Source organism: Ambystoma mexicanum, chromosome 13 (genome assembly GCF_040938575.1).
Source record: "Ambystoma mexicanum isolate Mex_15411 chromosome 13, UKY_AmexF1_1, whole genome shotgun sequence".
Classification (NCBI taxonomy): Eukaryota; Metazoa; Chordata; class Amphibia; order Caudata; family Ambystomatidae; genus Ambystoma; species Ambystoma mexicanum.
In genome coordinates, this window is record NC_090938.1 from 719,437,299 (window position 1) to 719,452,508 (window position 15,210).

Sequence of the window (15,210 nt, forward strand, 5' to 3'; positions counted from 1 at the left end):
GTTGGGCCAACTTCCATTGACGTGAATTCTGTGTAGGCTGCGTAGGCAGGGAGGGGAGAGAGACACCATCGGCCGTTGGAGAGGACACACTGAGGGGTTGATAACTATTGCCGAGGGGCAATGCAGATAATACAGAGGTAGGCTTAGTCATTGCAGTAACCACCGTGCCCCCATGACTCCCATTACTTACGTCAATGCACAATGCTCCCGTGATAACAGAGTTCAGGGGTCGAGACATGTTAGAAGGTGATGTTAGGGGATTTTGGGGTTGTGGAGACTCCGATTGATCCGCCAAAGTTGTCAAAGAGTTCAAAGACTTTCCAGGGTTCGATTGCTGATGTATTTTAATTATATTGGAGCTCATCGAGCCCCCTGTGCAGCCCAGTGTTAGATGACTCAAACAAATAATTACGGCTCCTGATTGGCCTGATTTGTGAGCTACTTCAAAGGGCCCCCAGATGTCTTTTAGAAATGTGGGGACCGAGGCAGAATTTAGCAGGGGCAGGAACTGTGACTTTCGCTGCATCACAAAAAGAGAACAGATCCGAAAATCCAGGGACTGCACAGTTGGTCTCTGGTGGTTTGCCTTGCAAATCCGCTATCGGCCGTCGTAGTAGCTGTGGAGCCCTTCCCCCCATCACCATCAATATCAGTTAAGAGGCCCTTAATTTCACTGATCAATTGGTTTACATCTTTTATCGGGTTGAACATTCTAGATATTTTACGTTAGGAAGCACCAGCTAGATTTGGGTCATCCGTCTTATTTTTGACCATCGTAAGGCCGTAGGAATTAGTTATGACAGTGAAGACAACAGAAGCAAAAATGTCACCCTTGTGAGCAGGGCATGCCCGACTTAGGAGGCTTCCAGAGTCCGACTCCTCCCCCCTGCTCCACACGTTAGGCTAAAGACAGGGCTGCTAGCTGGGCCACCAACATCCATACAAACGGGAGGGAGCAAATACTAGACTGCATCCCCTCCGCAAGTCAAGAACTACTATAGAAAATATAGAAACTCGCTTTGGGATTTTTTGACTCCTTGTGGTTTGTCAAATGTAGCAGCCTAGCAGGGCTTGAATGGTACTACTTAAATCAAACAAGACGCACACAGTCAGCCCCCAGCTTCAGGCCAAATCACCTTTGCCGCTCTAGTGCTTCCACAAGATCCAGGCGGTCCAGGCAAATCCAGGCGTCTCACAACCTCGCATGATAGATGGAGCTGTGTAAGGCCGAGTAAAGCTGGTTGGGGATCCTTAAGATTACAGATCCGGTTCACTAGCCGGCACACAGCCCAAAGAGGGATTAGGGGAGATTCTTGTGCAGGCCACCTGCTTATGCAGAGCACCTGCGTTTGCAAAACACTGCTCGCCCTTCACGCTCTGGGTTCACCGCTGCAGGCGGGGCGTGGCTTTGATCCGTTTCTCCCGCTTCAGGCTTTTGCAAAACACTGCTTGCCCTTCACGCTCAGGCTTCAATTATATAACTTGCAAGCCAGGCCTTCAGCTATTTTCGGTGCAGAAATCTGGCACCACACCAATAGTTCTAGATTGTCAGTGTTTGAAAATGCATTTCATTTACAGGCCATGTGTTTACCGCAAAGCACACCAAATACAACGCTGTGTGTAGAGCGTAACCAAATGCAGATTTCAGATACAATAGCTTTCAACCCGCCCCGTTGTTGGCTTAGTCTGTGGGTTTTGCCACAGCTAAGCAAATACAAGGAAGCAATGAAAGATCTCCTGTCACAAAGCGGCGGGATGAATCTAAGCTGGTGTAAACACGTCAAGCCCCTACTAATTTCATTGGGTAAAGAAGATTTGTGGCAACAGGTGGGAACAACTGGGTACATGACCAACATCTACCCTAAAGATACCGGTCGCAATAACCTCCTCCACAGACTGAGTTCCCATCAACCGAGTCTCATCAAAAATATACCATTCAGCCAAATGCTACGGGTCAAACATATCATATGTGTCCCTGAAGACTACTCACAGGAACTAGCAGAGATGGGGAAGAAATTCACTGCCCGAGGATATAAAACACAAGAAGTAGAAGCAGCTGCTACCAAAACAGCAAACATACAATGTGAGGAACTACTTATACCGAAAGAAAAAAAACACCTCCACACCACCACTGGTGTATGTAGCTAAATTCTCGACCCAGAGCAACAGAATCGAAAATATCATCAAGAAAAATTGGAGAACCCTAACAGTCATCCGGAACTGAACTATATTATATCATTCACTGTGTGACTAAATCTAATGTGGACATGACTTTTATTCTATTGTACATTCCCTTGCAAGACTCTGTTGTGGTGCCGTGATTGGACTCCTTATTAGAATGATCATTTTTCCATTTACTGTTATGGCACTTCTTTAGTAACCTTCAAATTGTTTTTCATATACATGGTCACTTAATATGTTTGGTTGTTTTTGCCACCTTTCTCCATGTTAGAACATTTATTTGCACTATCTTCACCAAATCCCAGCCCAGACTCTCCCGCCCCTCTGTATCCACAGGGGGGGTCTGGGACACGAGGCAACGATGACGTCACAACGACTCCCGGTGCGTGGCGCTGCAGCGCCCACTGTCATCAGGGCAATGGGCATATACACAATCGGCAGTGCGATCCCGCGCACGCCACCACTGTGAGCTACACGCCCGCAATTGAAGGTGAGTAACATGTTTATGGCTGCCGGTTCTGCCAGCGTGGCAATCACACACATTTTCTTATGCTCTTGCGTGGATCTTTCACAGATCTTACTGCAACAGCCTTCCAGGATCGTGCATTGCATCTAAAAGGTAACTGCCTTAGATGTGTCTTGATCGCACACATATTTGCTCTTTTGAAATGCTAATAAAGCACTCTGTTACGTTCACAGACACAAAGGTCTGTTTACTAAGGTACAGTGTATCCCATACTTAGTAATTGATTAACTCACCACGACAGTCCCTCTCTCTCTCTCTCTCTCTCTCTCTCGATTTGACTCTCTTTTTTCTCCTTTTTCCATACACTATATGAACCAATTTGTAATGTATTTGGCCTTCGAATTTTGTTGAAACTGTTTGATCATGTATATGTAAATGCACTTTTGTCTGGATTTACCTCATTAATGCATATACATTGTTGCTCAGCCCTGAAGATGGAGTTTTACTCCCAAATGCATTGGCTATGAGCCCATACCGCTAAGGAAGCTGTTTGCCTCCATTTTTGGATTTGCTTATTTTCTTGATTAAATATCTTTTGCGGGACTAATCTAAAATATTGGACACTATTTTTACTTCACAACGTTCCACTAACAAAGGAAGGATAGGAGCAGAATACCAACTAGCACAACATATATCGCAGCTTTTTAATAAGAGCAGCCTGTGAGCATCTGGCTTACTGGGTGGTGTCACCCAGTGCCTTTTACCAAAGATAATAAGCGCCCAGTCTTTAGAAAAGAGTTCAGCTGAAATGTTAAAGAGGTTTAACCGTCCAAGACAGAATTCTACCCAAACCCATCTCTGGTGGCTTCACAAATCAAGACTGACAAAAATGGGGTAGAAAAGAGAATTTCCCATGTAGAAATGACATCACAACTCAAATGTAACTTATGCAACATTAAGAGGGTTATGTAATAACAATACTCACTGTATCATCAGGCTCAGAAAAGTGTCGGTCATTTTAGACATTGCTTAACTTTGCTTCTTTTAACCCTCTACAAAACATGTCCCTGTTGCTGCTTATAGCTTTCCATACTGTATGAAAAGAATGAAACTATGTGATCGCTTATCAATCAAAAGAATATTTATTTATCGGCTCTTTATTGTTTTGTTTGAATTTCACATATCAGCATTAAACATCTCAAATAGGAAAGAACAGCAATATTAATCATTTTTACTAATCGTATACACCAAGATAGATGAATATAGTTAGAAGAGGCTGAATTTGTCATCTCCAGCTTCTTTCACTCTGCTCAGCAGACTTCCATCTCTCAATTACTGTCATCTTTTATTCATGCCCCCCCCCAAAATCTCTATGAAATGGAAAGTCTGGTTCCCCTGAAGAGAGAACACGTGAAGTGTCTTGGAAAATCGGTTTGATCAGGACGCCATGCTTTCTCTTTGATGGAGAACCTCCTCTCGTGCAATGGTAATCCATGTTCTCCCAGGATGGACGCCAAGTGTTCTCATTATGGACGCCTTGTTCTCTGCTGAGGAATATTAAAGACAAAATGAACCCATTTTAGGATCAGTGAAGCGGTGGAAGGAACACATCTTTATACTGGATTGCCTACTGTTAGAATATGTCCATTCTAGTTACGCATGTTATGATGTGCATTGCCTTAAAAATATAAATGTAAGTTTCTTGTGAATGAGGATAGGCAGTCCTCTAATACTTTGCTTATGTGCACTTTGGAATTGTGCTCCAACCCATTCTAGGCAAATGCATTTCCTGCAACATCAGTGCATCCGTCCTAGATTTTATACAACATCAGTAATCACATCTCATTGGCCACCTGGATATCGGAGATGACATCCAGAGCTTCTTGGGAATGAGTTACATACAGAATTCCAGGACAAGTATTCAATAAATCAACATGTGGAAAATTCTTGCAAGCTACTTCCTCTAACGATTCTGCACGATAAACTGTTTGGCTTTTTTTATATTATATGGGGACTTCATTTTACAAGCTATCAGGATATTGACTTAAAGATAGCAGAGAATACCACGTGACACCCCTTTAGCCTATCCGGAATCGAGCTTGCCCGCTCTAGTGTAGCAGCTCAGACATTGAAATTGCCACAGGAAGGTTTCATTTCATGAGTGCGTACGGTGAAATGACGGAAAGAGAAAGAGGGAAGGTGTTTGACATGACGAGGAACATTAATGCAGACATCGTTACTTGTGGCAGGAGATGCAATGAGCACATTCACACGAGAATGGGGTGCACACGATGTGCTTGAGCGACATGGAGGGGGCGTTCTATAGTCTGACATTATTGAATTACAAACATGGCTATGACCAAATTGAGAATTATTGAAAGTTGGGATGTATCCAAAAAACATCTCAATGATGTACATGGGTTTCTTTAAAACACCTGAGGCCGGTCTATAGGACCTAAACATGTACCTGTAGTGGTATGATATAATATGGTTGCCCTTTTTTTTTTTTGTAGATTGAATTGTATAGGCTCAAATTAATGGATCATCAAATCAAAGAGAACAAATGAACATCTCAATTAATAGACAGGACATCCCCTATGCTGGGGTACTCTACATATATGTGCACCATCCCCAAAAATGAGATCTGGGGTACAAGGTTATGTGTGTCATTCATGCTGGATTTGCATGGCATACACATGTGCAGGCTTTACAGGTAAACTATGTGCGCCGCCTCAGAGATACAAAGTCCCATATTTTGCTGTTAGACCCGAGATTCAGCCAACATTGAGCAGATTCACAAGAACTGCTCTAAATAAGCACACACACCGCTGACAGACTATATGAAAAAGCAATGTAATCCTTTGAGTGCCTTTAAGACCTACGTATAAACAAGAAAAGAGGGCCCTAGGTTTGCTACAAGAGTATGACAATTACATAAGTGTAACTGTCTTTCTGATGCTTGTATCGGCTTAGATTCACATGCTTTCCATAGGCCGACATCTAGTGGCAAGTGCAGAGTATTGCATGAGTTGTTTTTGAAATTCCAAAAGAGACACTGACAGGGCGTTTTTGTAATATTATCCCTAGTGTGATATGTACTGTACCCATGGTCCTTCAGGTCAGCAGATCTAATGCAACAACACCCCTGAAATTCAGCAATCGCATTTTGAGCAAGTCCACCATAACTATGCACCCCCTGTTGCGCACTGGCCATGGCCACTGGTTACAGCAGTGGCCACTGTACCTTGCAACAATAGGTTTCTTTGGGGCCCATTACATCACATCAGTGATGTCATGTAATTATTGATGTCACCAGTGATGTTATTGTGGTCATATGCTGCACAACAGGGGGTGCATAGTTAAGGTGGACTTGCTCCAAATGTGACTGCTGAATTTGAGGGATTCTGTTATGTTAAATCTGATCATTTTAACCCTCGCTTAACAAAGGTTTTTTTCACTGAATTTCAAGGGTTTTGATATACTATAGTTTCTTTGGGGCCCTCTAGCTGTGGCCAATGTACATGTTGCACCACTAGTTTCCTTTGGGGCCCACTAGCCATGTTGCACCAACAGGTTTTTAAAGGGGCCTACTAGCCATGGCCTTTGGCCATTGACACTGTACATGTTCACCAATAGGTTTCTTGGGGGCCCACTAGCCATGGCCTTCGGCCATGGCCCATGTACATGTGCACCAATAGGTTTCCTCGAGGCCCACTAGCCCTGACCTTTGGCCATGGCCACTGTACATGTTGAACCAATAGTTTTCTTTGAGGCCCACTAGTAATGACATTTGGCCATGGGCACTGGCACAGGCACGTTACCCCCTGCCTAGTAGATGTGATCACTGTAGGTGCAACATTTCTTTTTTGTTTTTAAACTCTTCAAATTCCTGCAGGATTCCCCCAATATTACCCCGATAATGTCAAAGGACTACACATGCGTCAGCATTGAACTACCCATGCCTGTGGTATTCCCCCAGTATTGCCGCAATAATGCTTGAAAATCAAATACTCTTCCCTGCGCTCACATGCACTCAACAAAGTACCCCCCCCTTATCTTTCCATGGTCCCCCCACTCCCTGTGTTGCTTTTTCCATACATAGCCCTCTCCCGTTACCCCATCACTCTTTGTTTCGTGTGATGCAGTTTCATACCGTTCGCGTCTTCCGTTGTAGCCACAGTAATCCCACGGGATTCCCCCGATAATGCCAAAACGTCTCAACTGAAACTGGCTCCCCAGACCACCCCAACTCCCCAACTTCACATGATGTCCCCTTCCTCCCCCGTCCCCAGATCCAGCTTGATGCAATGTCATCCTTTTACCTCCTCCAAATAGCTTTTTTTGGTGCCCTTTTGTTTTCACATTCACACAGTATTAGTGCGGAAATCGCTTGCATTGAGCAATAACATTGGGGACTTTTCATTTCTGAAAAGTCTCTCTGCTGCAAAGCACCATGGCAGATCTCGCTATATTTTTGGGAGAAGTGGGCACCACCTTCCCAATAAAATATTTTAAAACCTACTGGACGGAAAACCCCCAAACATGTCCTGGGAAATTAAGACAACGCTTTGTGCCCAAGTTGAATTGGACGTTTCCGCTAGGGCAATATGAATGGAAGTAGGCTGAAAACAGCGTTTTATTTTGCTTTCTTCAGAAATGTGAGACGGACAATTTGTAGATGATGTCTCAATAAATGTCATTTTATTAAATCATAGGTTTCAATAAACGCCTCACTATCCCTACCCTGACAAGGATTTCCCTGCCTGTAGTAAACTAAAGGAAACACTCTAACAAAAGGATTCTGTCCCTCACACTTGTACATATAACACATAAGAAAATATATGGCAATTCACAACAATGATGATTGCATTTATTAAGTATTCACAGTCCCTCTTTATAACCTGGGTGAACTCTGCTTCCTCAGGTTTTAAGTTGGACTCAGTTCCAAAGTTCAACAAAAAGTCACAAGGAAATCTGGGTTTATAACAAAGTTCCAACATAGTTCTTTGCACTTTCATCTGGTCAAAAGAAAGTTCTATTAATCCAATGTTCAACAAAAGCAATATCACTGTTCTTCCTTGAATGGTTATTTTCAGTCCATCAAATAGCATCAATGATATGATCTGCTACAACTTAAAAGATTCAAAGAAACACAGCTTTTTAACACCAGCATCTCTCAGCACTACCTTTAACAGCATAAATCACAGTTTGTATCTTTGTCAGGACACCTTCACAGCACTTCCACTTGTACCTGGTTTTCTCTCATCCCAGGCCCACTTCTAAAAGGATTCACCACAAGGGTCTACTCGCCTGCCCGAGAGTTTTTCACAGTCGTGCTTCTGAAGTTCCACATCTACCAACAACCACAAGTTAACAACAGCTTCGGCTGTTTGCAGTTTTATGCTTTTCAACAACTTTTCAGAAAGGACCAGATTCATATAAGTGCTCCTCAAAACTTTCATGTAAGCAAGACACTCTTTATCTGAACATTCACCTTCCAGAAGGGCAGCTTGTTTGCCACTCTTGTCCTTCTGCAACACCAATAACCAAAATACCCTTAAGGATGTGATTCTACCTTTCCTCCTTTTGGCTTTGGCAATGTGAGTTTTTATGCCAGCTTTACTTTTATGGAAAAATCACAATCAACAAGCTTCACCCTTTTAAGACATTGCACTAGCCCCATCTCTTCCTGTTGACATTAGCTATATAGTTACTATAGAGAAAGGTAGGAGAACGGTTTTGGTCAACAGTTATACCCTATTAAGACGAACCACATGCGTATTTCACAAAAATATATTTATTTTAATAATTTCAGCATAAAATGTCTCATAAAATGGAGAAAAAAATACATATTCATTACATTCATCATCACACTCTAGGAATAGAGTTGATTCTAATAAAGACAAAGCACATACATACAATAGTTCTTAAAAAACAAATAAGCAGCAAATGTATATCTCTCATTGGTAAATAGTTCGGCCTATAGGACAAATCCTATTAGGACACGGTTTTAGATCATTTACACTCTCTAGATAATTATGAATAGTCTAGTATTCATTCTAGACTATAGACTCGACATGTTTCAGTCCTCTTGATGGTGGTGGGACTTTCTTCAGGAGTAATCAATAGTGATTTTTAGAGTAAATGCATTGCTGTTATAAAAGTCTTCTTTTAATGAGGCTTCACTCAGTATTAAGAAGGGTAACTGTTGACAAAAAACCAAAGGAACAAGAAGCACAAGGAACAAGAAGCAAAAGGAACAAGAAGCAAAAGGAACAAGAGCACTTGTGCTCATATTCTTTAAACACTATGAATGTGTGTGGGCAAATTTCAGCGGTAAACCAAATTTACCTGAATTCCCATGTGTAGTAGAGCCCTCTAAGGAAGGAGAAACGCCCACAATAGTTGGACAGTTTTCTAGTAAGAAGACAGTTTCTTCTATGGGTTGCTATGAAAAAACTCATAAAAATAGAAGGATCAATGGAAACGGCCAGGTTATCCATATCAGTGCTCTGGAAATGCTTGATCACAGGTTCACAATATATGACCCCATTAGTCAGATATATAGAGTGGCAATTCTTTAAAAAAAAAGACTTTTACTAAACAGGTTTCCTTGTTGACACTGCTAAATTGTTTGGAGACGTATTGTTTCTTTTTGGGGCTAGAATTTCTTACCTCCGTATGATGAGTCCGGTAAATCTGGGTCTCTTTTGTTCAGTTAGTTCAGGTATCAATTGCCGTAGTTACAGGTGTTACTAGTGTAAATCTGTCAGTGAACAAGTCATACATAGACTATGGTCAAAGACCGTTTTTTAATGACAGTTTTTTTAAAAAAACTGCTCAGAATTTTAAATAGTCCGGATGTATATATAATTCTACGTCTCTATGGTTGTTGTGAACGTTTTTTGTATATTATTGTCATCTCTCTTTGGCAGTAGTCTGTGGCTTTTAAAAATATCTATCCGGCGTTTAGGCAAAGGCTCCCGCTTACCTATGGTTCCAGTGCTGTCTCTTTTAAGTACTCGTGGCGATATAGTTTCACTCGGTTGGTCTTGTTTCCCGTCCTGAGCTTTCTGTTAGTGGGGCTCCATTAGTGTGACTGATTTCCGAATCAACGCCGGAAGACGCCGACTATGAGTCGTGTACGGGCGCCATCTTGGGAGGTTCTAGTTATCAGAATTCTGGTCCTTTATTAGTGTTTGTCGTTGCTTGCCCGAACTAACCATTTGATTAGTGTAGCGTAGATCTTTTGGGTGGAAAAACAGATTTTGCATCTCAACTCGGGTGTATTCAGTTTTTAGACTGTGAATGTTCACACTTAAGCTATTTATTAAGCACCTGAGCGGTTACTGCCATTTTTGTATTCTTAGTTCTGCAGACTTCAAATGTTATCTCATAGTTGGGTCTCTCACGGGGCATAGAACTCAGATTTTTAACCATTCTATAGATTCATTTAGCCCTTCTTTATCACTTTTTGTCATAAAGATTAACCTTTGTTCTTTTTCGAATAATATTTTACTCTTAATGTTGTGGTTATTGCCCTGTACTGTCAGGAGTACTGTCCATTTCAAACTTTCAAAATGATGATTGTTTTCAGTGAAATGTTTAACTAATGGAGCTGTTAGAACCTTGTTTTTTAAGCAACTCTTGTGTTCAAGCATTCTAACTTTTACCTTTCTGTTAGTTTTTCCTATGTAGTCTTTATTACGTGGGCATGTGATTATATAGATCACGTATTCTGAGTTGCAGTTTGTCATCTGTTTTTGTTGCCACAGTTTGGAATTGCCTATGTTAACATTTTTAGATTTTTCTGTAAGTTTACATACTGCACAGTGCCCACATGGATAGTGTCCATTTATTGGTGCAAGGTCCCAGGAGCGGGTCAGGCTGTTAGTAGTTGGTATTTTTTCTCTGAGTTTGCTACTGCTTACCCGATTTCCGATGGTAATGGATTTTTTATAAGAAAACATTGGCATCGGTACTCCTGAATTTGAATCTTGGAAAATGTTGCAGTGTTTTTTTTACAATTTGGCTAATTCTCAGACTAAGGTTAGTAAATGTGTTAACACATACTAATTGATCTCTTTGAGGCTGTTTGGTTTTCTCTTCTAGAAGTGCATCTCGATTATTATTGGATGCCCTTTTTGCTGATTTTTTAATCAGTTTTTTGGGTAGCCCCTTTTGGATGTTAAAATCTTCGCCTCTTCTTCAAATGCTGTTATGCGACTGCGGTTTCTCTTGAGGCGCAAAAATTGACCATAGGGTAAATTGTCTCTTAAATGTTTAACATGAAGACTTTCGTAATGTAGGAGAGAATTTTTTTCAGTTGTTTTATGAAATGGTTTCACTAGTAGCTTACCATTCTCATGAAAAATAGTTAGATCTAAGAAATCAATTGATAGTTTTTGAATATTCATAGTGAATTGGAGATGTCGACTACAATTATTAAGCCAAATTAGGAAGTCTTGTGCTTTTTCTGCTTTGCCTGTCCATAACATTAAAACATCATCAATGTATCTCGCCCACGATAGTATGTTGGGTGAGAACGGGTTCTGTGTGTAAATACATTTTTTCTCAAAATATTCAACAAATAAATTTGCTAAACTGGGTGCCATAGTGGCTCCCATGGCCGTTCCTTCGATTTGTTGAAAGAATGTACCTGAGAATTCAAAGTAGTTTTGTGTAAGAGCTACTTCCATACACCACAGAATAAACGAGCTAGGAACTGGATCGTTGTCTAGTCTGGTGAGCAGTATTTCTTCGATGGTTTCCAGAGTCGCCTGTTGGGGAATATTTGTATATAAGGAGACTATATCTAAGCCTATTAGATAGGAGCTCTCTGGGTCGTAAGGTAAGTTTTCATACTTCTTTATCACTTCTTTTGTGTCTTTTAAAAAGGATTTCATATTGACCACATAGCCTTTTAAATAATGGTCAGCGAATTTAGACAGGGGCTCAAGAATTGAGTTAATCCCTGAAACTATTGGTCTACCTGGTGGTTTTACTAAGGACTTATGTATTTTCGGTAGAAAATAGAATTTTGGGATAGTTGGTTCAGGGTTATTGAGAAAAAGCCATTCTTGTTTGCTGATCCAGCATCTCTCATGAGCTTTAGTTGTTTTCAAGTCAATTAAACTTCTTAGTTCATTAGTTGGATCAGTTAATAGTTTAGTATAGTATTCTGTGTTATCAAGTTGTCTCTGGCATTCTTCTATGTAGTCTTTTTATTGAGCATAACTATAGCTCCCCCTTTATCCGCTCTTTTGATTATGATATCTTCATTCGATGCTAGAGACTCCTTAGCTTCTTTTTCTAATGTGGTTAGATTTTGGTACATTGGTATTTCTAGTTTTTCAAGTTTACTGACTTCTGTTAAAACTCTTTTCTCAAACAAGATTGACTCGGGCGAAAGAGCATAGGTTGGAGGACAAAAAGTAGAAGGATTCTTGAGTCCAGAATGATTAGTCATACTCAAATTAGAATTTTTGGGTAAGTTCACGAAAAATTCTTTGAGTCTAATTTTTCTCATGAATTTAAAGAAGTCAGTGCGAAATACAAAAGGGTCATGTTTATTAGAGATAACATATCCTAGGCCTTTATTTAATAGTTGTTTTTCAATTGGAGTGGGTTCGTAGACTCACCAGACTAGACAACGATCCAGTTCCTAGCTCGTTTATTCTGTGGTGTATGGAAGTAGCTCTTACACAAAACTACTTTGAATTCTCAGGTACATTCTTTCAACAAATCGAAGGAACGGCCATGGGAGCCACTATGGCACCCAGTTTAGCAAATTTATTTGTTGAATATTTTGAGAAAAAATGTATTTACACACAGAGCCCGTTCTCGCCCAACATACTATCGTGGGCGAGATACATTGATGATGTCTTAATGTTATGGACAGGCACAGCAGAAAAAGCAGAAGACTTCCTAATTTGGAAGTCCCGGTTAAGTCCCGCTTCGCCGCTACATGCTGTTGCTGCTCACTTGGACTCCTTGTGTTCACTGCATCAACGTTTAACTTTTAGACATTTATACTACAGCCTCCAGAAGGCTTTGCTTGCACTTTTGTGGGCCGCGCTATAAAACCGCAACAGCGCGCGCACTGCGCGCGCGCACCGGAGTAAGTCCCGGTTAAGTCCCGCTTTGCCGCTACATGCGGTTGCTGCTCACTTGGACTCCTTGTGTTTGCTGTATCAACGTTTAAATTTTGGACATTTATACTACAGCCTCCAGAAGGTGATTCTGAACAGCAGTATACTACGTTTGAAAGTAGTATATTTGGACTTTATATTTACTGTGTTTTTCTTTTCTAGGCTTTGCTTGCACTTTTGTGGGCGGCGCTATAAAACTGCAACAGCGCGCGCACTGCGCGCGCGCACCGGAGTAAGTCCCGGTTAAGTCCCGCTTTGCCGCTTCGCCGCGGCGTTGCGAGTAGGGAGTAGGAAAGGCTATTTGTGTGTTGCACTTTATGGTCTTTGAGTGCGAATAAGTTGAGACTAACAAGTCACAAAACCTTGTGGGGATTGCATGGTTAGCCATATTATACGCACTCATTACAAAGAATACACCATTGATTCATGCTTTTTTGTCCGTATACTCTAAAGACAAACATGCCGGATACAGGTAACGGCATAAGCATTTCAGGAAATACTGACTTAACAACTCCAAAACAAAGGAAATTAGCCCGTATTTCCAAAAAGTCTATTATCCTGACTCCCATTCTTCGAACACCACTTGAAAACAGAGATATCCGCACTTTCTGTGCGAAACGTAAAGAATGTATATCTGAGGAAATCTCTAATGTGCCGCCCTTGCTCACGTTGACAACGCCCAAGGCTAACGCCGTAAGTACTGTATCAAGAATGCCTGTAGGACTTGAGCCTATTAATTGTTTGCCTATCGTCTCAGATAATACCATATTAGCAAACATGCAATCTAAGTCGATATGTCAAGAAGTAAGAAATGTTCTGCCAATGGTGTGTCCGTTAGCCACAGTTTTTGAGGTGTCTAGCCAAGGGCATGACTTACCGGATTTCTCTGATGTGTCTAACATATCCTTACACGTTAATGATGAAAAAATAAATAAATCCCATGAAGACCTGTCGTCTGGGGCAGCAAATCAAGGCATCATGGGCTCAACTATTAATTCTATACATGATTCCTTTTTATTACCCACGCCCAGACGTTGTCTACCAATTAATACTTCTGCAAACCCAACAGAAAATTTGGCTCTAATTGAGATCACGTTTGCAGCCGTAAATACTACACTAGCCAGTTTGCATAAACTGTTTGAATCTCTTGATCAAAAAACATCATCTCAAGCTTTCCAAATACAGCAGCTGGCTGAAGGAATCGCGAGCTTGTCAGATACTATCCAATCGCTCCCAAAGTGTAGTAGCAAGGTTGACATGGCTGTAGGTCCTGATCAGCCTATGATTATTACACAAGAACCTAAGAAGCCTGCCGTCCCTAATTCGGCGTTACCCTATTTTGAAAATATCATTCGCCCTGTAACATCTCCTGCCCCTGACTGTGCGTCTATAAATGACTCTTGGATCAATCTCGACAGGAGTCCAAAGCAAATAGCAAAAACAAATACGGGTATTACCAGACAGCCTTTTGTTTCACTTGTTGACTTGCAGAAAATAGCCAAAGTCCGCAGCGCTCGCTTAACAAAGGCAAAATCCAAAATTAGACCTAAAAAGAAGGATGTGATGAATAGTCAACGTCAGGTGGTCTTGCAAACCTCATCACCAGTTTGCGTGTTTGATGTCCCAAACAATATCCCAGTACCTTCCATCTCTAAATCCACTGTCTCCATTGGTGTGGGCTCAGTACCCGTTGTGAATCCAATGACACCCCACGCTCCAACTGAACATGCTCCTCTGTCAGAAATTATTGATTTAATTAATGAATCAGATAATAGGAATTTGCCGTCTAACCCCGCCTCTTCTAATCCTTCACAAATTCCGATGAATATTGCCTTGAATACTTAACATGGTCAATCTATTGTAGGATGTCCAACGGGGAGGCAATCTACTAGTCAGTTTGAATTACAAGAACAGATGTCAGCTATAAAGGTGGCTGTAGAGGCATATTTGAATGAACGTCCAGCATTATGCCCCTCTGCTAATATTGCAAATGGTTCCAATTTGAATTTGCAAACACTTACTCACCTAATACATACTAATTCTAACCCCATGAATATTGTGCAAAATCCTCCAAGTGAACACTTGGGTGGTTGGAAAAAAGTAAGTTTTGCAGCTGAGGTTGGCTCCACCAAAAGAAATGAGGACATGGCTTCCGCCCCCACACCCAGAAAACAAGGTGTGAAAAAACGTAAGCAGACGAATGGCAATACATTTGCAAATTGTCACTCTTTAATCTTAAAATGTAGAGATGCGCCCCATGAACAATACGATCTATGCGGGGCTAGCGTCCTAAACATCTTTGGGGACGTAAGCAATCTCCAGGATATTGCGTCAAATGATATTGATCAGGTCGAATTTGTTTGTAACCAAAATCTCGCAATTGTACGTCTCTGGATCAAATCTGGGCTAGTT

The 15,210-nt window shown here is 41.3% G+C and overlaps 1 protein-coding gene across 4 annotated transcripts in view; it reads right to left on the reverse strand.

Moving 5' to 3' along the window:
- Positions 1-3,766: 3,766 nt before the first annotated feature.
- LOC138521796 (E3 ubiquitin-protein ligase TRIM39-like) overlaps positions 3,767-15,210 on the reverse strand; it is a 135,493-nt gene continuing 124,049 nt past the window's right edge. For all 4 annotated transcript variants that reach the window (XM_069634896.1, XM_069634895.1, XM_069634897.1 and 1 more), the window contains one exon: positions 3,767-4,194. Coding sequence is in view for 1 of the 4 variants with exons in the window: in XM_069634897.1 (XP_069490998.1) it covers positions 4,085-4,194 (110 nt within the window). In the remaining 3 variants the exon portion in view is untranslated. The remainder of the gene's footprint in view (positions 4,195-15,210) is intronic.